The 25,182-nt window shown below is 39.9% G+C and overlaps 1 protein-coding gene across 3 annotated transcripts in view; it reads left to right on the top strand.

Annotated features, from left to right (window-relative positions):
- Positions 1-25,182, top strand: part of LOC137185717 (calsyntenin-2-like) — a 246,500-nt gene that overhangs the window by 180,900 nt on the left and 40,418 nt on the right. For all 3 annotated transcript variants that reach the window (XM_067594044.1, XM_067594045.1, XM_067594046.1), the window contains exons 6-8: positions 3,026-3,211; positions 5,050-5,307; positions 6,746-6,867. In XM_067594044.1, the coding sequence (XP_067450145.1) occupies positions 3,026-3,211; positions 5,050-5,307; positions 6,746-6,867 (566 nt within the window). The remainder of the gene's footprint in view (positions 1-3,025; positions 3,212-5,049; positions 5,308-6,745; positions 6,868-25,182) is intronic.

The raw sequence follows: 25,182 nt of genomic DNA, 5'->3' as shown, positions 1-25,182 counted from the left end.
ATACAGCGGCTATGTGCCAGACTATGTCTTTGCCAGCAGTAGTGACTTTCTGGAAGATGGTTGTTCCTGTGAGGTTGCAAGGCAACCAGTGGAGACTGCAGCTTTAGAAGTGCCAGTACTGGCTTTTTTCTTTGGACGGAGCCAGGATAGCTGTTTTCAGTCTTTATACTAAGCTAAGCTACCTGTCACCTGGTTACATTTCATATTGAACAGAGAGATATGAGATGGTATTTATCTTCTCATTTAACTCTCGGCAGAAATTGAATAAGCATATTTCACAATGTGGCGAGGCAAAAAAAACAAATCAGGCGTAAGATCCAGTCCTTTAAGCACACATTGGGCTAAATTTATCAAAGTTTGTAACATTGACTGATGGTGGAAGAATGAGTGACAAATCTCTCCACATGACCAAGGTCAGCTAGCTGCTGCCAGTCTGCTATTGTTAGGTGCATTGAGTGTGTGTCTGCAGTCACTCCTAATGGCCCTTAAAATTTGGCCAGTTACTAACCCGTTTTAAGTCAATACTAGCTTTTAGCCATTAGACACTGCTTATTGTCACAATGTGTAAAAGGGACTGCAGAATAAGGTGATGTATACAATTCATACACAGAGTTCAGTACAATAGAGCTCAGTATATACAATAACTGTGTGGAGTAGAAATGTGTTTGGGGGGAAGATACAGCCAAGCCTTTTGTGTTTTTTTTGTATTTTCTTTTGTGCTCATGCATGTTTTTTTTGTTCCCACTTAGAGTGCATCATTGTTTGTACCTGTTCTCATCACTGCTACTGACAATCCCATAGTAAAGGTGCTGGAGCAGCTCACAGCAATCACAGTCTAGAGGGGGTAAATCAACTACAAAACAGATACAACCTGTGTATGGGTTGTGTATTGAGCACGAGGTGGTGATTGTGTTAGGAAGCAAACGTGGCAGATTTAACAGGCTGGTGAGCAACAAAGAGCTGTTCCCCTTCTTCTCCAGTCAGCTCGGTGTCATGCTCACGCCTCCAGCTATTAGCCAACAACACTCAATAGATAGAAAGACAGGTAGATGGCTGGATAGGAACTCATTTGTGCACACTAGCAGCATTGATGGGACAGGGTGGTTGAGAATTGGGTGTCCAATTAATATTGAGGTGGTATATTTTGCTCTTAAAGAACTAGTTTCATATAGGGATGATGCAATGATGCTTCTGTATGACAGAATATGGTAACTGGACTGACAGCTTCAGACTGAGGAAATGTTGGAAATCTCTGTTGATAGCAATTACAGATATTGCAATCTAATTGAAAAAATAAATAAAAAATAAAATGTCTTTTGGATGAAGGTCATGCTGTGGGAGCAGTCTTCTTAGACTTAAAAAAGACTTTTGATACTGTTAACCACAGTGTGTCAATATCCAAACTTCTCAAATTCCAATTTTCTGAAAATGTTTCACAAGGGTTTGACTCATACCTCAGGGGAAAAGAGCAATCTGTGAGAGTCAATGGGGAAAAGTCCACCCCCTGTGCCAGTAGCATGGGGATATCCCAGGGGTCCATTCTAGGTCCATTGCTATTTAACTTGTATATCAACGACCTACCTGAGAGTTGTTCATTTATACATCTGTCATAACATCTAGCAAGGCCGCTGACCAGCTTACTGAATCCCTACATCTTCAGTCCTTTCACTTAACACTAAATGTAAAAAAAAAAACATTTCAGTCTGTTTTTCTATATGTGAAAAACACAAAAATGAAAGATTCATGGTAAAAAATAAAGAATTAGGTAATCAGTCAGATTGACAAAGTCATGTACTTAGGAATCATCTTGGATTCATGTCTACGATTTGATAAACAAGTAATAATATTTGCAAACAAGTTAAATCAAGTCTCAACTGCGTCAGACAGAAAGTATCTTCCATTTAGCACAGCTCGGCTCTACATGTATGCCATGATATTCTCACACCTACTATACTGCATCACTACCTGGTCACAAGCCTCACAATCAACTTTAAAACCCATCATATCACTATATAAACAGGCAATAAAAATCATTGCAATACGCAAAACTTCATTTGGACAATCAGTCTTCTCTGTTAAATGATCAAAACTATGGAACTTTCTACCCACTGAGTTGAAAATTCAATACAATTTTAATGTTTTCAATAGAGGTGTTAAATCATGGCTAAAAGAGAAACAACATTGTTATCACCTAACCTAATACCCCTGTATAGACACAACTGTATTTTTGTGTATGTATGTATTTTATTTCCTCTTTCCTTTTTTCCATTTTAATTTTTATTTATTTAAAAGCCTCCTGTGGACAGGTGTTATATTTCGCTACAAACACTAAATACAGTGCATCTAGTGCTTGTGCATAATTGTATGTTCCAATGCTATTGTGATGTCCATGTCAAATAAAATAAACTTAACTTATATGCTGGGTACACTGATTGAAACTGAGGTAATGACTGAGATTGGCGTACAGTCAACAAAATTCACTAAACACTAAACAGGCAACATCATTTTGCAGTTTATTCTTTTGTTATCTCTGGGAGAGGCTGTGCAGACAAACAGTAACTCACACCACAAAGGCTGGAAAAAAAATGAAGGTAAAAGCAAAAACATCACCGCAGCACAGAATAATAGCCTGCCCGGACAGAAAACACAATTCACAGCTGACGGGACAGACAGTGACAGCATGACTACTGCCGCTAATGCAGGTACTGCACTGCACTCCAACAACAATGCAGCAATTTCATTAGCTGGGCACATTCTGCCAGAAGGATATTGAGTTGTGATGCCAGATATATCACTGACAGTGAAAAATTGGAAATGGAGTCTTGTTTTGATGGTCGCCTAAATGGGCAAAATGAGGCAGAAAACGTGCAATAACAAAAGCAACAAGTAGGCTTGTGAAAATCAGATATTATTTCACATAATAATCTACACCTCGTTGGCATTTCCACCCAGGAGAACAGACTCTGCAGTTGAATCTACCCTCTCTGCCATCCCTAACACTCACTCCATTTCCCTCTTTTCCCAGGTTGGAATAAACGAGTGGACTATGAGCCAGGAACAGGCAGTAAGCAGCTGTTTCCCAAGATGCACCTTGAGACCTGTGGTGGGCCGCTGTCGTCAGTGAGGACCACAGTGGAGCTGCAGACCAGCCACATTGGGAAAGGCTGCGACAGAGAGACCTACTCAGAGAAATCCCTACAGAAACTCTGTGGTTGGTTCTGCTCTCTGACTTTGTTGTGTTATGAATATCATAATTGTACTTGTGTGACCAGAATGACAAGCAGCAAGAGATTGAATGTGCTTTTCTGAAATGAATCAGTAAATTATATTAGAGTTAGACCTGTGGCTATTAGGATGGTGGTAGATATGTAGAATATACAGTAGATGGCTGTTCAAAGATGACTTCTGACTGAGGCGGCAAACTGAAAGTTAGTGCAGTGAATTAGAAGTAAGCTGCTGCTAAAAGCATCAGTGGAATCCACACTCGGAGTACCAGGGTCAGACAGGGCCTGTGGCGCCTTTCTCTGCTCTTTTTAACCCAATATCTGAAGGCTCACGGTCCATGTAGCTTTCTTATCTCCGCTTGTGTCCCTGGTAAACCTCTATGCTAAATGAAGGCGCCAGAATGGCAACTTAAAGCTGTGTCACTAATGATGTGACAGAGCGAGGGCATTAGCCGCCCCAGATGCAGCCACGCTTTTTCCTCAGTGACTGATGAGCAGCCGAGCCACCGTGCCGGTGCCCAGAGCACCAACAAAGCAGCCGAGCCTACCCGCTCCCCCCTCCCCGCCCACACTGCACCTCCAGCAGGGGGGCTGGAGTCATCATCTTTGACTAACGGCCTTCACAAGCTCCATTCCAGCTCATCTGAATGCATACCGTCCCCTCCCTGCCTCCCCTAGCTCCCGGTCCATGCATGGTTTACCACTAAAGAGTCCTTTTCAGGCACCTCATAATCGTTATCTGATAGCGAATAGAATAAATTGTAATTGCTTTTTTAAAGCACAATCAATTTGAGATAATGTACAAAGATATCGGGCAAAGAGAAGGCTGCAGCTGGGTGCTGGAGAAGTCGATGCGTATTTATTTACTGAGGGAATCTAATTACTGGAGTCAGAACGTCGACACTGGCACGCATGTGAGGTAGAGAAAAACAGAGCTTTACAGACGGGGTAAAAACATCAATTAATGTGCTAATGTTGTGTTATTAGCAGAAATGAACAGATGCATGTTGCAGTTGTTTGCCTGGACAAGGGAGACATGGTGAATTCTGACATTGACCATTTTTTTTTTCTTTCTGAACAGCATGGTTCCTGTATCGCTTTGATTTATTACCATCCGTAAGCTGTTACAAATGATTTATAAATGTGGTTTAAACACGTGAAATGCATTTTTCACTGTCACACAGAGGATAGATTAGTAAGGGCATGTCAGATACATTGAGGAGCAAGGTGAGCGACATGGCAAAAATAATGTTTGTCAAGGTGACAGTTTGAAAACAAAGACTGTTCAGGATTCAACATAATGAGGTTGTATCAGAGGAATGATGGAGCCGCTTTTAAAGAGAAGAGGAGAATGGCAATGACTCAATACAATGCAGTAATGATTAGTGTGTTTTGTCAGGACATATAGAGATCATAGAACAAAAGTGTCAGCTGTAAACATTTCATGTGATTGGCTGATTCACACATCACACTGTCCTTCTTGCCAAGTCCTTGCTGTGTCTTTTCTCTTTGCGTCACCATAGTACTCTGTCAAATTGTCCTCTCGGTTTCCTTAGAGGCACATTTTAGTGGTGAGCTATGTACTGAATATGTGAACAATGACTCGCATCTCTTTTCTTTTGAAAGTCAGTTTCATTTGCCATGAATCAATACCCACATCCTCTATCCATCTCGGCCCATTGATTACATATTAAGCCCTGCCATCTGCCTTACTCATAAGTAATCATAGCCAAGGTTAGGCCAATATACACTGCATATCTGCCGTGATTGTTATTGACACCTCTTCTGTTGCAACTCTTATTTGTTCCCACGGCGATGACCCCAGGGGCCTCCTCAGGCAGCACTGACCTTCTCCCTGCCCCCAGCGCCGCCACCAACTGGACAACTTCCCTGGTGACTGACAGCGGGAGAGACAGTGATTTGATCTTTAGGTTTGACGGTCGTCAGGCAGCTAAAATCCCAGACTGGGTGGTACCCCAGAACCTGACAGACCAGTTCACCATAGCAACCTGGATGAAGCACGGGCCCAGTCCTGGGCTCAGAGCTGAGAAGGAAACCCTGCTCTGTAACTCTGATAAGACTGGTGAGTATGAACATGGGATTCAAGGACTCATATCATCAAATAGAGATACTAAAAACCCCTTGAATGCCAGTATTTTATATGTAAAAACACATATTATATCCTGCAGTTTTGCATTATGTCATAACCAACAATTTAACTGAGATTCAATTGCTGACTTTTCTAACACAAAGAGAGATGTCTGGTCAAGCCAAGACTTTAGAGGCCCAGTCAACCTCAGCTGTGATCTTTGTAGTGTAGAACTTGAAGTGAGAAGGCCCCATCAACAAAAAGGTAGTTCATACTCAGTTTATTGTGTGACAGGATTTCCTGAATTATTAGGTCCACATTAGAAGTAACTTTAATTAGTTTTTATGTCATGTTTGCATCACTACACTGTGAACTGGCCTCTTATCAACTGTAGGGTATCCTCACATAATAAAGTACACTTAACAATGTTGGGTTGATATAATGGCTGACACTGTCTGATCTATATGAGTATATGTTGGCTACAACAGCAGGACAACACCATATAAGGCTACAAAGAAGAGTTGAGAGACTTTATGTAAATGTTTGAGCCTGTCCTCTCAAGAAAAACGACCCTATAGGTTGTAAATTTAGTCGCCAAAAACAACCTATAGTTACATTGAGTGACAGACATCTAGCGGCCGTAGTAATTAGGACCCGGAGAAGTGACACAGTTCAGACGTCTATATGAGACTTCCTTATTAGGAGGAGGCAGGTTGGGTGGATGGCTAGATAGTTAGTTAAATGGCAAAAAGGAGACCGCTGTTCGCTTCTCATTTCCAACTGCAAGTCAGGACGTTTTTTTAAAAAGACGTAACATGGTGTTTACTGTTGCCATGACGACAAAGGTTGCCTAACTTTAAGGAGACACATTTCAAGTGAACATTTTTACGCAAACCATGATCTTTCCCTAACCTTAACCAAGTGTTTTTTTGTGCTCAAACCTAACCAGACATTAACCACAGAGTTATCACATCATAAAACAGTGATTTGTAACGGTTTTAGAAAACGGTATATTACGCTCCCAATGGGTCGTTCTGGAGATGTGATACAAACAACTTATGTGGTGGTTTCATTTGGAGGACTTATTCAAATGATCTATTATGTGTGGGCACAGCCATTCAGACAGACCAATCATAGAGCACTCCTAAGTACAAAACTGGATACGTGAAAATGTATAATGTATACATGCAAATATTTTCTCCATGTATAATCACAACTAGTTGATTGGATATTCAAATGAAAGTTAATATCACAGCCTACACTATCCTCATCACTGAGCTATCTTTAATTTTTGTGAACACAGCACCAACAGTGCTGTGCGGGTTTCGTGAGGTTTCATAAAGCCGGATGTCAGATTGGCTTCACCTGACAGTGAGTAGGCGTGGTGATTTGGTCCCTGGTGATTATTCTTCTTTCTCCCTCCCTCTTACAGAAATGAACCGTCATCACTACTCGCTGTATGTCCATAACTGCCGCCTGGTGTTCCTACTGAGGAGAGATTTCACACAGGTGGACACCTTCAGACCTGCCGAGTTCCACTGGAAACTGGAGCAGGTAAAATACTGATGTTAAGACACGTACAGCAGACAGTACGTATTTCTATTTGGTGCTTGGTTGCACTAGAAATCCTCTTAGCTCTCTCCTCTCACCTAAACTTTAATTAACATCAATTAATTTTGAGAACACTCATAACACTCTACCTAATAGCCATGCAGTTTTTAATTAATTTAGTGACTCCTCAATAAATATTTGCCATGGACATGTAGACTTGATTTTTTTTTTTTTTTACAGCTAAAGCTTTTCTTTTTCTGCTCTGCCATTTCAGTGTCTGGCACGTCATAGAAATATTTCTCTAAGCAATCTAATATATCCAGAAATAACAGTTCAACACAGTTTCCCAGCAGGGAATCAGAATTAGAAACGTTATTTTAGAAGCTTTTATTTAGTACAGAAATGTTGATATAAGTGAGGCAAGACTAGACATATTTCATGGTATGTCATACACCAAATATTTTAAGTGATGGATACTTGAACAAACAGGATATCAAACAAGTCCATAGGCAGAAATACGCTTGCTCCAGGGACATGTGCGTATGCGTGTGTGTAGACAGCAGCTGTCTGTTGATCAAGGATGCCGTCTTAAAGTCAGACAGGTCACCTCGACTCACAAGACCCCGCGCTCACCCGGCAAGGACATGTGATTTAGGAAAGAGACGCACAGCTGAGCCTGGACATCCAGATGCAGCACCCAGGGCTAATTTGATCAGACAGATCACTGGTCTTGATTGGGGGAAGAGCATGAAAGAGGTCATACATCAACCTCCCGACTACACATGGCGTGTGTGAGGCATCATCCAGAGGAATTTAGACAGAATTTCCCACAGAGCATCAGTCACTTGTCTGTTTTTTGGTGTTTGTTTTTTTTAAAACATCACCTTTTTAAAGATTAATCCACATTTCTCACAGATCCACACTTCTTCCTTTTATACAGGAGATCTTTGCCTCATCAGTCAAAGGCTTTCTCTTCACTACTTTACTAAAGGGGATAAATACTTTAGAAGTGATTAGGGATGTCAATGATTAATCAATAATCTGTTCATCAGTTTAACTATGGTTGTAATTGAATTGATTAAAAATGTATTAACCAGCATAGAAGATGAGGGATTTGCGATGTAACATTGTCAGGTTTTGATGTAGTAGAAGGTTGCATCACCAGGTGGTGCTTTTATCTGTTGAATGAGATGGAGTTAAAAGTGTGTGTGCTGACCACATGCACAATAAATGAGCGCCTCTCTCCCATCGCGCTCCATGAAAAAACTGTTTTGCTGTGCTCACAAGCAGCACTCAACTTACCCCTATCATGTAGCTGAGGCAGCCTTATCATCTTAAGTAAAACCAGTAAGACTGAAGTCTGTTGCAGAGAGATTGGTGTAAACTCATTTCTGTTCAATATGTTCAGCTACAGCTATTTACAGCTACAGCCCTTTTGTTAATACAATAAAAATGCATTACACTTTGTTTGAAGTGCTATATCTGCCCAGCATGTTTAGTCCCATTTTAATTAATGTCCTCAAATGAAGCGTGACAGTTGTGCAGCATCATTTGGTTCACTTAATATTTCAAACTTGTTTTGCCATTCGATGAATAGTGACAAAAGTGTTCCTCAATTTTAAGTGAAGGCATTATTTTGTTTTTATAGAGGGCACAACAGTGGGGAAAAATGTAGACTTTGTGTTGTGCATCATTTTTTAACAATTAACTGTATTGATTGTTAGAACATCCTTTACATCAGTTAAGATAATAGCTTGAAATACACATCCCTAGAAGTGATTCCATCAGCCTTTACATTTTTTTCTGTAATGTGTAATTTAGCTGTTTGCACTGGAGGAAATAGCTACCTCTTGCTGTTTTAATGTTGTAAAGCCATCCAGCTCGACTGCTAACTGTCTCCTAAATGCACACAAAGTTGAATCCAGTTTGGAGACCAGCAGGGACATTTGCTACTTAATGGGCTTGTTTATTTGCAATAATTGGAAGGAGTCATAAAACGCAACTTACCAATATTAAAATGCAACACATCACAGCTGGTTTCTTCCGATGCTATATTGGATGGAATTCCACGTAATTGAAGATTTAAATAAAGAGTTTGGCTGGAGTTTTTACAGTTTTTGATCGTTAATAAAAAGATTTAGGTAGTTAGTTAATTTTGTAGTCTTATCTAAATTGATCTCAGCTTGGTGATTTTTTTTCATTTATTACCTCTAGGTGATAAAAGTTTCAACGGACCATGCCGGCTCCCCATACATCTTTGTAGCAAGCTGCACTAAAGTTGTTAAACTGTAGAGTTTCCTGAGCACTTTTGAATCTCCTTCTGTGGTCTTACGTCTCTCATCTTCCTCCTTCTTGTTAATAGTTGTCTCTGAAACCGAGGGGCATGAAAGGAAACTTTCATTAAGTCGCTATCTCCTCTCGCCTTCTTGCCACTTCCTCCTCATCTGCTAATGTCTTTTTAACAAAATGAACTTCCCAATACCTCCAACCCAAAAACCCTGCCACAGAAGAATCTCCTCCTCTCTTTACATTGGTTTATCACTGAAGTCCAATTAATTTCTCATACAATCCAATCAGGCATTGCGAGTCGCTACATAATGACTGGAACGAGGGAAGAGATGGTTGCAGATATTAGTTTTACCTGCTGAAAAAATGAGTGTACTATCTGTTAACAACAGACAGAGTAGTTTGAGGCAGCATGGCTTAATGCTTATAGGCCTATTGTGTTGAGCGTGATTCAGTATTTTTAAGCTTTGCTATCTGTGCTGTGGGCATTGTTGAGAGAGATGGCCTGAGGTTTTTATTGACTTCATTGAAGAGCTTTGCTTTGAGCTTGTATTAAACATGTCTTTTGTGCATGGTTTCATATTCTTTAAATGCAGACTTTCATTCAAGCATCTCAAAGAAGACTGTCAATCTTGAAAATGTTTTCAGCATTGGCCAGAACTGAATGAGCCTCTTTGTGTGTTATAACTGTGTAGAAAATTAGATTGAGTCTACACAGTCCAAAAAATAGCCTTTGGCATGTGCAGGTGTCCAGGAAAATTCACAGGCTGCTTGAAAGAGTGACTCACACACTAAAGTTAAACATCCAGACTCAGACTTTAGTTCTTCCATAGTGTGTTAACTGCGAGTGAGACTTTATTATTCCATTGATCTAGAGAAATAAAACTCACCATCTCAATGTGTCAGCCAAAACCAGTTAATATTTTAAAGGGTAGTATATGAAGTTGTTGGTTGGTAGCATCTTTACAGACTTAATCATCTACACTTTATATAAAGGATGCACTTCAGGCAGCTGTCAGAATCATCACATCACATTTTTGACTTTTATTCAAAACAGAGTTCCTTAAACTCTTCCAGCTTCAAGGGAAATCCCAGTACACATCAACCTGAGTCTTTCTCCTATAATTGTTGCCGCTCTGACTATATGCTATTCTGACTTTGCACTCTTCACCTCCATTATAGAGATTTGGGAAAAGCAAACGGGGGCAAGCAATGCAAGCCTTTGGGTCCAAATAAGTAAACACAAAGAGAAGTTCTCTGGATTAGTTTCAGCTAACTGCATAGGGGATCTGCTTCTGAGGAAACTTGCCAGCAAGTGGATATGCAAGAGAAACAGCAGCAACTGACAGGAGATGTGTTTCAGTCATTGTCTTGTAAAGAAATTCAATAAAAATGTTAAGTGCAATAGATGGTTATCCAGTGGACCATATTAAAAGGAGTTGTGTGTCATTTACTTTGATGGTCAACCATATGTATTTGAACTGGAGTACACAGACAAGAAGATAAATCAGAGAAGGAAAGAATGAAAAATGAAAGCAAAGGCAGAAAGACAGTAAGAGGACTGTCCCACAAGATACATGATACAGAACATAACTCAAACCAGTGGTGTTCCTGTGGTCACTGCTCTCCACAGCTGACTGAGGAGGAAAACTTCTGCTAAGAGTTGAACTTGTAGATGACAGACTAGGAAAATCTAGAAATGTCCACATATGAGAGTGATCCAAGCAGTGTAACTTATACAGATGCATGCCTCTGATCAGCATACTGTGTTTCACTGTTTTACAAAGTAATCAAAGCCTATTGGAACATTTTAGTGCAAAATTCCCATGACCCAGGTTTTTATGTAATTGGTCAATATTTAGTAAATTAGTTTTTTGACCATGCAATCACTTAGAGGAGTTCTAGTAATTTCCACCAGTAAGTTAACCTTTATAACACTTCCACCATAAATGTTTTGACTAATCACACCATCCTAAACCACCATTTGCATTGGTGAATCAAATGAGTGAACATTTTTGAGTCCACATTTTCAGCCACTGTGCAGTAGTCCATTAAATGCTGATGGGATATATGACTGGACTATTAGGACCATAAAAGGTAGAATTTTTGTTTGAGGTTTCCCAATATTAGTTGTCAGCGGCACTCCATTGCTCCCATGTTTCCAAAGAGTTTGATAATGTGTCCCACGTAGAGAGATAAATGGAAATGCTCAGCGTACAGTCAGAACAAAGCCAGCATTGTGTCCTCATCTGACGGGGTAGATGGACTTTGGCGAGGGGAGAAAATCAATGAGAAGTCACCTCGAGCCTTTCAGCTGCAAAAAGAGCAAGAAAAAAACCACTGGGATAATTGAGATCTAAATGATGTTTCCACCGGGAGTCGAAATTGAATGTGGAAGTGACATCATTACCTTTGGCTACCCCATGGAAAACACTTATTTTTCCAGGAAAGCAATCAAGCTAACACTCGGGGGACCTTCTCTGATTTCACACGTGGAGAGCCATGGGACATATAAAATTGAATCAGTGACCATATACATATGACAGGTTTAAAAGCAAGCCTGTCCTCAATGGGCTCAGGTAAGGTGAAGCAATGAGACAATATGTGGGAATGTTTATAGTCATACATACTGTACTTCATGTTTATCCAGGCAATTTAAAAGAACTGTAGAAAATCATTGTCTATGCTTTAAAGGACAGTTTGTCTTCTGGTTGCTGTACTTTTCCATTTTTCCATTATCACCTTTTTCCATTATCACCTTAAATTAATAAATGAGATTAGCATTCATTTGGAGTAATGTTGCTGGCTTCCTGACAAATGTAAGTCCAATATTGACTCTCCTTTTATCTCTTTTGTGGCTCCTGAGGGAAATATCTGGCTCTTAAGCCGCTAAATGCTACAATTTGTTTACCAGCTAGTTACTAAGTGTGTGCTGTGCTTAGCAGGTAACATGTAGCGGGTTTGCTACAGCTTCTTGCTGATGAAGTTGTTGGTTAGTTGTGAGCTGTAAAACCAAAACAATGAGTCTGAGTTCATCACTACACAAGACACCTTTCACACTACAAGTAGTCATTTGACCAGTTGTTCATATAAAAATATGGACTAGTGTAGCTTAAAATTAGGGTAAAATAGGAAAATACTAAACTTAGCAACTCAGAGGGTTTATTTTATACTTTAACCTCAACATTTTTTTTCTCAAGAAACATGTAAAGTTCTAACAATTACAGTATTTCCTTTTAAATGGATAACTTTTGTTATGATTTGGCACTATATAAATAAAATTGAATTGAATTAAATATTCCATCTAGTTTGGGGTATTTTCTGGTTAAACTATATGAATTGAAACATGAGTGATTTTCAAGATCATGGACCTCAGCACCATGTTATTAAAGTAAGTTAAGGTTTATTATACTAGTTCAAGCAGCACATTTGTCAGTCACCATTGATTTATATGCTCCCATCCCCATCTTTATATGTGGGTGTAAAAAGTAGTAAGCAAATTTCAAAGTGTGCGCTCACATTCACTGTACATGTCAACAATGCCTGAATATATTTTTAGTCATAAAAATAAAAGATGTAGAAAAGCAGATTTTTTGCCAACCACTTGGCATGATCTTCTCTAACAGTTGCCTCCTAACTGGTTCAGGCATATTTTCAAAACAAACATCTCCTGAGCACAATTTGAACGCTGAGCATCTGGCATTTTCAAATTGCTGATGTGCTGCTGTTGAGTGCTGTCATCAGAAATTCCTTGTTAGTAAACTGGGTGATGTTTAGGGACCATACTACCTGATGAGGTTATGAAATTATGTTGTCTAATTATGAAGTGGAAAAAAAGGTTGTGTGGTGTTTGCAAGAAATGGTGGCAGTGCACATCTGTCTTGCTCAGAGAGGAATGAAATTGTGAAAGAGGGAGGCGTAGTGCATTCTCACACACTGGCTGTCTTTCAGGCCCAGACCTGCTACGAGGAGCACAGACCATCACCACAAGCTTGAATAATAGCGCATGCAGCTGTCTCCAATTTTGTACCAAATTAATATGCAAATGAGGGGGGTGTAGTTTTGATCCACCAACATGGTATCATGCAGATCAGTAAAATAAATGGCATAGTATTATCCATTTTAAAATTTGAGGCATTTAACTGATTGATTCCAAATCCAAATCCACACTAGCCAAAAATCGGGATTTGTGTTTTTCTCTTGTCTTGATCCTTAAACATCAAACAACAGTAGTGCCCCACTTATTAAAAACTGAGTTTTTGGGTTCATTTTTACCTCCATCTATGAGCTTTACAGCAGACAAATATTTTTTTTTCCATTTCTATATTTTAGAGAACACAGTAGGTTGTGTCCAGCATTAACAGGAACGAGGAAAAGCCTTTGTGCCCATGCAAAAAATTAGTAGGTTTCTGTCTCTTACCTTATATGTGTTGCTGTTACTTTCTTTCACGGTCTCTCTGTAAAACACACACACACACACACACACACAGCATTTCCCTCCTCATGGGAGGGGTCGTGTTGAATGATAGATGACTCTTACTAAAGAGCCTGCTAAATTTAGAGCTCCCCTGCACCAACTGGCTCCAAAGAGCATGATGGGAACACACACACACACACATACGCACACACACATACACAAGGTCTTCCTGTCTCTCTGAAATGCATGCAGACTTGAGCGTTATACAGACAGTTTCAACCCCAATTCTTGTCTTGTCTGTCCACCTGAGCCCCCCTTCCTTCATGCATACATGCAAATACACACAATTTTACTTTCCCCACTTTTTTCAATGCAATAAGCTCCTGCAGATTTGGTGTTTGTGTGTGTTCTTCACCACCATCTAGCTCTGGGTAAGGACTAAGATCTCTCTGTTTACCCGGCTCAGGGCTAAGATCTCACAGCTTTACTCACAAATACTGTGACCATTGTCTAGCTTCACCTCGGGAGCGAGAGGGGGACTTACATTGGTCTTTGAACACGATCATCCATGCCACTCTACCTGTAAAATTACACCAAGTGGAGCATACAATTCCTCTGTGTCAAAATCCCCCCCCCCGAAATACAGCCGACATCACCGTGTCCACCTTCTCTCAGCTACTCACACCCCACATATTCACGTAGAAACTGTGGATTTTTATTGTGAACAGCAGAGTAGGGGCGCCTGGATTTTTTTTTTTAATATCGATTTGCGGTGATGCAAATGGCCTTGTTTGTATTCAGGTTGAGGATTTCATTGACAGCAGGAATCAATAACCATGGAAAGATGAAAGGGTAGAAAGAGAGGACAGCGGAAGTAAGGAAACGAAAAAAGGGATAGACAGTGTAGGTGAAAGAGAAACACCTCAGGGGATAGAGATCGAAAGAGGAAAAATAGGTGAAGAGAAGATGGAGATGGAGGCAACAAAGGGAAGAACTGACAGAAATGGTTTCCCACTGGAGGAGACACATGCCAGTATATAACTGGGCAGGGGTAGAGTAGCTGGAAGAAACAGAAATATAAGACAAGCAGAAAATAATGGAACAATAACAGTCGTACTTCTTAACTGCTGATATGACTCATAATGCAATCTGGCTGTTAGATTCGGCGAGCAACACACACGTACACACTCAGGATGATAGGTGGACGTGGGATCGATACAGTCACACAGGGTGTAGGGAGACAATATAATATGCAAAATAATAACTCAGTACGTGTAATCGGAGCAGGCATGTTTTGTCGATGCAATCCTCTCGGTATGATATCACTCATTCATCACCAACAACATTATGTTCTCTTATAATATTCTGCAGAGGCGTCTCTCAACCTCCGCCATCACAGTCTGCTTCACAAATGAAATCAGCCTTTATTACAAACGCACTTTCCGAAACCCCTGTTCCATGCAGTTTTCCATCATTTTTATTTCGTTCACATCCCTCCATCTCTGGATAATATTATCTCCCCTTCATGAGAGTGGGAGGTACTGTAGATCTTAGATAGGTGGAGATGGTGCTGGAGAGGCCACAAAGTGACAGGATGGAGGAGCAATGGCTTTTATAACCTCGCTGACAGTGACTATGTGTAGGTTTCTGTGTGTGTGTGTGTGTGTGTGTGTGTGTGTGTGGGAGAGAGAGTATGGGTGATTGTGCAGTTGTATATTGTGGTGTGTGGTATTGTTTATCCATGTGTTAGTGAGTGTGGATGGTTTGTTTTTGCATATACTGTATATATTTTCAAAAGTTGTAGCCAGTAGAGCTGTTTTTAAGTCCATGTCAAGTCTAAAGTCATTTGTTAATAGTCCAAGTCATGTCTCAATCTTTTAATAGAAACTCTCAAGTCAAGTCCTTAAGGACAAGTCCATGTCAAGTCTTGAGTATTGTGATAGCAAGTCTCAAGTTATGTAAAAGTCCCTCAGGGAACATCCACGCCAAGTCTCAAGTCTTCAAGTAGCAAGTCTCAAGTCAGGTTTCAAGCTTTTACAAAGGCAAGTCTAAGTCAAGTCTGAAGTCTTGTAATAGAAACTCTTAAGTCAAATCCCAAGTCCTTCAAGACAAGTCCAAGTCAATTCTGAAGTATGTAATAGAAACTCTTAAGTCAAATCCCAAGTCCCTCAAGACAAGTCCAAGTCAAGTTACATAAAAGTCCTTCAGGGCATCTCGTCTCCAGTGAAGTCTGAAGTACTTCAAGACAAGTCCAAGTCAAGTCCCAGGTCTTATAATAGCATGTGTGAAGTTACATCTCTAGTTTGTCAGGGCACCTCCAAGTCAAGTCTGAAATCTTGTAAAGGCAGGTCTCAGGCAGGTCTTAAAGAAAAGTTGTCACAACTCTCCATTAGCAAACTGGTGGCATTTGTAAGTCTTAAGGCTTCTTGAATGCTGACCATTAAATGATGTAATTTATAGTGCCTGTTACACAAATACGACACAACTTAGTCCTTTCAAGGAACAGGCCTAATATGACACATACTCAAGATGTGTCATATTCATTTTTTGTTGTTCTAGGATTTTACAACTTAAACTGTAGTTAATTTCTTTCAGTTTCAAGTCTCTAGTCAGTTCAAGTCCTGTCCTGTGTGAGTGTATAGGTCTTTGTGTGTATTTTCTGTGTACGTAAGTCCATGTATGTCCGATGTTCAGCAGTTTTGTGCATGTTCACACACTTTTGTACCCTCAGTATGTGAGTAGGTGTTTGTGTGTGAGAATCTTATAAATGGGAGACCTTTGATATCACTTTGTGGTAAAAGGGTGCACAAAACCCAAATAAAAGAAAATAACAGCTCAGTAAAAGTTGCTGTTCGGCACCATTCATCATATTAATCTGGACCAGATGGGTTCACCGAATCCCTTCTTCATCCAGCAAATCTCTCCCTTTACCATCGGCTCTTTCCTCCTTTTCACTTTTTTTGCCTTTTGTCCCCACCAATTTGTCTTACTTTCTGGCCAAATAACGCTCCCAAACTCTCCTCCCAGACTTTCTGCCTACCCAAATAGTTTTTAAGAAGGAAAGTTTATGTGCAGCGCAGCTCTTGCCTCCGACTGGGTAAAGCACTTCCTGGATTGAGGGTGGCTGTCAGAATCTGCAGTGAAGATTTATTGTGCACATCCCACCCTGACCTTAAGTGTGGTAAGAGAAAAGGATGAGAAAGAGAGATGGATTGAAGAAGAGATAGAGACGGAGAGGCGGAGGAATAAGTGAGCCTGGTGGAGGGCTGGTAAATTTGGTGTAGGAGTATCGGTGGTATACGCGTTGTCAAGGTTTAGGTAATCAAGAGGAGGCGTGTGATGGATGTATTGTGGCAGTAGGTGAGATGGCACAATGTTTCTCCCCAGTCTATCTCCTTCCACCGCTCTGCTAAAGGTCTGTGACAACTTTTACCACTACTTGGTTTGTACTGACAGTTTAAACCTTTGGGATCATGTTTTACTTTTTTCTTTTTTCTACTGCTGCTGAGATTGCTGTTGTTTCACAATCTCCTCTCTCTCTCTTTCTCTCTGTTACTATACTCTTCTCCCTCATCCAGACATCCACCTTCCGTCTCTGTCACAATCTTTTCCTCCATTGCGATGTGTACTGTTGTATTTAAAGTAACATGTACTGATATCCAGTATCCACTGAGTGGCTCTGGGAAACAGTGACTCACTGAGTCTGCTAGCCCGATGCAACAAATAAATCCAGCGTCATGTATGCATCAATAATGAATTCAGGCCTTACAGGGAATCAGCATTTTTACCTCCTACATACCATGTCTGCACTTGCCACTGCCCACCGCCATGGACTCAGCAGAGACACCAAAGAAACCTTCCTCTGGGACGTGGGAAGTTTATTCAACCATTCTCGACTGCATGAGATGTTTTGATGAGCAGGGGATGAGATTTACATTTTTTCAGGGTGGGTAATTCCATATGCAGATGTTACATACTTCTTAAAAGGGAAAGGCAAATAAATGGTTGCGTAAATGGTGTGAAGTACAATAAAAACCTATGTCTTAAGTCTAATGCATCAGTCATCATTATATGTGCACTACCTCTAACACCATTGTTGCTGGAACTTTATAGACTTTTCCGAAGTGGTGGAAAAACCACACCCACATATTCCCACATCAGCAGTTAAATTGGGCTGGTACTGGTCAGACCTAGCGAGACCCATAGTGCCTCTGAACTACTCAACTTGTATCTAAGCAGTGATATTTCTTCATGCAGGAAAGGTGTATTAAAACAAGTAAAAGTAATCCTCATTTTCTTCTGCCACTCAAGAATAAATTTGAGAATGGAAAGGCCATCCCAGTCACTTCTTCATTATTTCTCACAGTCTCCCTGCTGGGCAATGAAGATGCCCCACGAGACACACACACACACCTGCAGTGCTTCACATCAGCCTGTGTCTTCAAAACTGCAAAACAAGCAGATCATTACTTTTACTTGGTTTTCCTCTGGCTAATGTGACTCTTTAAAATATAACACAAATATTATCAATTGGGATGTTAAGAAGAAAATGAAAAGCCAGTTAGTTCATATGGATTTACTATATACAGGTGAGCTACAGTAATAAGTTAAATGCAGAGCAGCTCTCTGCCAAGCAGCCAACATCCATGGACAATGTTTTATCATCTTAATGTCTGCTCATTATGACCATCATTTCACCCAAACATAGCCATGAATTGGACTGCTTAGTCCATGTGTTTTGCTCTAAATGTAGCCTAAAGGTACATTTATTTCAGTGCAGTGATACCATGCTTGTCTTCAACAGGGGATCAGGGGTGAATTAAAGTAATCCCATTTTCTGTTACTGAATATTTTCTATTTGCTAACAGATTTAAAGCAAAATGCTTTGGGGGCCCTTGGATCCATAAAATCTTAAATGGGCCAGAGTGTTCCTAAAACTAGAAATTATGGAGGAAATGTGTTTGTGCAAGTTTGTAGTTTATGATTTAGACAGCTAGGAAAGAAAATGACAGGATGCGTGCTGACAGACTGATGTTGTACAATAGAGTTTTTTCAGACACAAACTCCATGACTTGAGCACCCAGTTTTAAAGAAGCAGAGAGGAATATCAAGGGGAAATGAGAAGAGAATACAAAAAGTTTTTTTGTGTTTATTTAATTTGAAAAATAAACTTAAATACTTTTATAAAATTACAACTCTGTCAGGCAAGTAATTACACCCCAAATTCCATCTTGAAATGCAGCATTGTCCACATAACACAATCATTATGGACAGTGCTGCTGGACTGTAAAAAATGACACGAATCAAAAGTAGAGTTGTTTGTCAAAGTAGGCACAACGACCTTTTTTGTTTGTTTCCTTAAAAGTCCCCTATTTACCATTTCTTATATGCAGCAGTAAGTAAAGTCCTGTCCTTATCCATCTTGTACATACAACTGGTTTCATTGCAATAAAGAGTGCAAATCAATGTAAAATTGTAGCAGGGATTTTCTTTTTTATTCGCTGTTTTTGTGGCACTATAAAATAATAACATTTTGAGAAGCAGATTCAAAGTGTCTAGGTTGAGGTGGAAAAGCAGATGTGCACCACAGTGGGTGAGATGTTTAACCATATGAAGGGGAGACATTGTGTCTGCCCATTTGACTTAGTGCAGACATGAAACCATTCTGCAGTAACTGCACGTTCAATATCTTTTGTTTTCCATTAGATTTTATAGCAGTCTGAAAATGTCCTCCTGCTGGGTTTTCACCATTCTGTTTACCTTGTTTTTCTTTCTTCTGATTAGCTTAGAGCTTTTGTTTTCTTTGTTCCCTCCTTCTGTCCCTGGTTTATGATAGACTTGTTAGGTAATCAGGAGCACTTCTGAAAGATAATTAACTGCTGTCCTACAAATCAACACCCCTCCTGAGCCCCTCACAAGCATTTGCAGAGAATTAGAAAACTGCTCAAACTGTGTTTGTGTGTTCACAACATGTTAGCATATATGTACACTGAACACCTACACACTCTCAATGCTTCAACCTAAATATTTTTTTCTAGTTTGTACAATAACAATTTAAAATCAACTGATCTGAATATTAAATAATAGTAATGTGTTGTAGGTATTTACAGCAGATGATGTATGGAAATGTGGTGAAGAGCATAAGGTCACACGTAGTGCACAACATAGTTGGATATACATTAAGCAATAAGCCAGGCATCTAGCTGTTTATGGCTACAGTTTGGCATCACAGATTATGTTATTGTCATAAAATATGATAATCGGAATGTAAAACCAAGCTTTTCTGTCTAAGCCAAGAAAACAGATGTTCTAGAGACATTAGACCAGTGTGATCAGACAGATCTGGCAGCCTCAATATTATTAAAGCATCAGATATGACAAATAATCATAAATTTAGGCTGATGTAACAAAATGTGCTGTCCACTATATCCAACATTTTAATGATCAACTCAAATTAAAAACAATATAGGACACAAACTTGGTCCAACTGGTGCAACGTGATTAACCAACAAATTCACCAACCATATCTCACATCTTAGACCAGCGTTATTCACCTAACTGCTAGGTCTGGGTCTTAGTGACTCCCTGTGTATGTGGATCAAGGACTTTCCATCCAACCGCCCACAGACTGTCAGACTCAGTCTCCAACTCTCACCAAGTCTGATGCTCAGCGCTGGTGTGCTACAAGGCTGCATGTTCAGTCCTATCCTCTACTCCCTTTATACATATGACTGCACCCCAATAACCCCTCAAACACAATCATAAAATTTGCAGATGACACAACAGTGGTGGAAATGATCTCAAACGGGGACAGCCTACAGAGACAGAGTCTGCAAACTGGTTGAAAGGTGTTCTGATTATAATCTAGGCTTAACAAAGGCCCAACAGCGGCTCTACTTTTTAAGGACACTTAAGAAAACCATCCTGTATGTGAAGCTGCTTGAGTCTTTCTACCACTGCTCTGTAGAGAGTGTCTTGACATACTGCATCACAACATGGTATGCCAACTGTTCAGCAGCAGACAGGAAAGCTCTCCAGAGGGTCATCAACACATCACAGAAAATAATCGGACTCCCCCTGCTCTCACTAGAAGACATATTCAGATCACACTGCCTCCGTAGAGCCAACAGCATCCTGAATCATGTCACACATCCTTTTCACCATCTCTTTTCTCTGCTCCCACCTGGGAGGTGCTACCGCAAAGGCCTGCACTTCCAGGCTCAAAAACAGTTTTTACCCGAAAGCTATCACTGAACTGAACTCCACAAACGCTGCCCCCCTCATAACACTACACACCACAGCACTGAAGAGCTGATACACTAAAAATTGGGGGAATTGTGCAATAATTGTGAATGTCAATAACATCTGTACACCTTGCATTTACATCTCATAGGTGCAACAGCACTTCACATAAGCTTCTCTTATTTATTTTTATCTTTTTAAATTTTTTATCTGCTTTTGTCTGCTTTGTTGAGGCTTGCCTGCATGGACAGGGAGCGTATGTATGGATGAATGTGTGAATCAATCTCTGGAGCTGCACAGCAAATTTTGTTGTACGACTTTGTGAACTCATCTTTGCACAATAAAGGCGTTCTGTTCTGTTCTGTTCTATTCTATTCTATTCTGTTCTGTATTGTTCAGGGAGCCACATTGTCAGAAAGCTAAGGGTCTAGGGGCTAGACATTATGTTTGTGCACTTGTACATACATAATCATTATGTATGTACACAGCACGCCACATTTTCAAAACTTCTATTTCGCTACATTGCAAAAATACCCTGATCATGAATTTAAAAAGAAAATAAATAGGCATTCTTTAAGTAATTAAGCCAAGTGCTTAATTTCATTTTCTTGATTTCATTTTCTAGCTGTGATATAGCCCCAAAAGTAAACACATATTTAAAACAAATGTATTCTACAACACATCATGTCAGCCATTTGGCATATAATTTGGTTGATTCTGACATCTCTTACTTCACTACATCACATTTATAAAAACATTAATAACCATCTTTCTTATTTATCTACATCACAGTATTTCCTGTAAACAATTAACCGTCTTTCTTGTTTTTCAGTCTACTTCTCTATCTTCATCTTCATCAGTTAATCTGCACCACATTCGTTCAATATTCTCCAGTTCTCTTTAACTTTCACAAATCAGAAAACACAAATAGGTCTAGCCTATATGCAGAGTTGGCCTGTGGGCCTCCAGTTGAATAAGCTTGTCTTTGACCACTAACCACGGAGATGCCCTCAAATTAGCAGTATTACACAATGTTGTTCTCCACACTTGTTGCTCTACACAATACAAACCCAACAGGGTGGGAAAGTCAATGTGATCAGTCTCACAAAAATTTCCATGCAGCCTAAAAACCCAGTGGATATTAGAGCATGTGTGTGTGTATTTGTGCATGTACATATGTGGGACTGTGTGTGTGTGTGTGTGTGTGTGGCCCATTATGAGCTTTTGGAGAGGTCATTTGGCAGTTGACTCCTAGTCTCTGCCGGGAGCGGCTGTATAATTGCTACTCTAATTAGTCACTTTTGCCAGCCGGTAATACATAGTCACCTTCAAGTACACACACACATACAATACATTCAGTGTGCACACACACATACACACACATCCACCAGAAACTGCTCCTACGCTATCACTCTCTTTTAATTGTTTCTTCTATTTTTGTAATTATAGGTTCTCAGACAACCAATTTTGGGTGCTTACACCAATTGACATGATAATGGTTTCCATGTTGACACCGAGTTGATGATGATTTATGGCAATTATGTGTTCGCAAACAGCAGTTTTGCTAATGAATCTGGAGGCTGGAAGTTTTTCTGAGGCTAGACAAATAGAACAGGATGAGAACCTTTGCTTTAATGATACCAGTATTTGTCGAGCTGTTGTCGAGACAACAATTTATAACCATAATGTGTGTTGGATATGCCTTTACTGACTTTGAAGAATTTGTAGAACCACATGTTAGCATATAGAGTGTCTGCAGACCCTAAAAAATACAAAATTCTCCTAAATTCAAGGCCTCAGAATTCTGTTTTTTGCGCTGCTTTCTCCCAGTTTGGAATGTCCCATTGACCATGCACTGCAGTACGTGTCACTGCTAATTGCAGTGTAGACAACTAGGTGCTTATTTCTAGCTTATTGTGAAGGGACTGTCATTTGTGCTGCCCTAACAACACTTTTTATGTGCTGTTTAACGTGTGACAGATAAAGTTGTTTTATTTTAAAAAGAATACAAAGTGAGAATGGGTAAAAAGTAAGTGAATAGAAGTAAACAAACCGTACCTTACCACCATACTAGGAGACATTTTTGTTATTTCCTACTTTTTGGTTCGATTGCACTTACTCTGTCAGGTCGCCTAATGACAATGTCTTTAAAGCTACTGACTCAAGAGAATCTTGGGTTTGACATGTTGGGAAATTTGCTTGTTTACTTTCTCGCTGAGAGTTGGATAAGAAGATTGATACCACTCTCATGGCTGTAGGCTAGATATGAAACCATAGCTATCAGCCCGTTAGCAGTGACATCCTGGAGTCTTGTCGTCATCAAGGGTGCCAAGAAATAGTTCCACACAAAAATTCAATAAAACCGCAAATTGAGGTGCTGATAGGCTGAATTTGTTATCACTGGACAGAGCCAGGCTAGCTGTTTCTCCCGAATTTCCAGTTTTTGTGCTAAGCTAACTGACCGTAGTAAATAAGCTTTCCCCCCAAAATGAACTACTCCTTTAAAGTTGAGTTTTTAAACATAGCTCTGACTCTAAAACCTGTGTTGTGCTTCCAAAGCTTTAGAACTAAATCTAATGCCTTGTAAAAATTGAATTAAACATTAATAAAAAAAAGTGGAAAGATGCAGCTCCCACAATAATTTAGAACATAATATTTGAGAGTATATTTTTATAAACCAAATCATTGATCATTGATTTGAATATGTCTACTGCTTTCACATATGAGATATTAGCATCTTTGCACAATAATGCTACTGACAAACATAACATTTAGGTTATTGAATTGAAAGGAATGATACAAAGCCTATAGTTACGCTGATGTCCCTCTACCTTTCCTTTGTCAAAATTTGATCATTTCCAGGTTCATTTGGTACCCTACCATCCAATCCCCCCCCCCCCCCCCAAACCAATCCAGTCCTTTCATTTTATACCTCTGCTTTCACTTTGCCTTTACAGAAACTTTCCCATTCCTTCCTTGGCTCCTCCTCCCCACCCCTCCTTAAAGTCACCTTGTTTCCAATGCTCATCAATCTCTGTTCAACAGGCCCTATAGCACTCCCTCCGCCTCTTTTACTTCCCTCTTTCCCTCTCTCTCTCTCTCTGCGCCCACATTACAGGCTAAGAATAACCTCATGTTTATGGGCATCTTTCCTTTCTTTGTCTGCTCGTCCCCATACGTGACTTGGGGACATCTGCACAGTTGAATGCAGTCCAATACTCTTGATAACTCCAAAGTTGTATTCTCTACATGTTGTGTCTTAGTCTGCAGGAGTCATCTGTGTTTTGGTTTTTTTTAAAGGTCGTTTGGGGGGGCATATTTGCATTTAGTGGATAGTGGGCAGTAAAGAGGCAGACAGGAAATGTGAGAAATGGGTATTACATGAAACACAGGTCCCTGGCTGGAATCAAACAAGGGACTTTTAGCATGCACAGTAACCACTGGGCTACACGGGCGCTTCAGAGTCACCTGTGTTTTGTTCAGAGTTCAGAGTTTTAAGGAGGCTGCTTGTTGAAACACAATTGACTCTGATTTTTCATGTGTTAAATACTGAAGATATGATATGTGGGTGTGGTGGCTCTGTGGATGTCACCTTTACAAAGCTTAGCCGAGTAACAAAGTAATGTAATGAGTATTGTAAGGAATTACTTTTACTCTTGAATAATTCATAGAGTAATGTAATTTTTTTTTTTAACCATTAATAACTACAGAGACAGTTTAATTTTTAAAGTAAATTGTCCTACACTGTTCCCTTTTTATGATGTACATCTTGGTACACAACAATAAGACAGAGCTGGGCGGTTGGTCTTATGCTTCATAACTCTGTTGAGGAGACCGTCCTCCCAAGAAAAACGACACACAAGGTCATAATGTCAGTTGCCTAAAAACAACATATACACCACTGCTGGTTTCCTGTTTCCAACCATGAGTGTCACATTTCCAACCATGGGACAGGAGGTACCAACATGTTGTATCTCATTTATTTAATCTTTTCAAAAAACGAAGTGTAAAAACGACAAGTTCTGGTTTATGAGCTTTACAGATGTTGGGAAGCAGGTTTTTTTCACCTTTGGACCACATCAATATCCACTACTAACTCGGCTAAAACGGCAAATAAGTGTACTTCCCAAAATGTGACTTATATGATATGACTTCACACTTCCCTCCATTGTTTTTGTTGTTTCCAAGAGTTCTCTGAATTTTAGGCACATATTTCAGTGTAAAAAAAGATTGTAGCTTTAAGCCTTCCTCACATTTCCTTCCAGTTCTCTTCCTCTTCCACTTTCTTGTAAAAGTCTTTTCTTCCATGATTAATTTTCCTCTACTCTCTCTCTCTTTTCTCCCTCTCTTTCTTTCATCTCCACCCTCCCTCT

The sequence above is a fragment of the Thunnus thynnus genome, chromosome 7 (genome assembly GCF_963924715.1).
Source record: "Thunnus thynnus chromosome 7, fThuThy2.1, whole genome shotgun sequence".
Taxonomy (NCBI): domain Eukaryota; kingdom Metazoa; phylum Chordata; class Actinopteri; order Scombriformes; family Scombridae; genus Thunnus; species Thunnus thynnus.
Note: the sequence above shows the minus strand (reverse complement) of the source record. Positions and strands in the feature narration are given on the sequence as shown.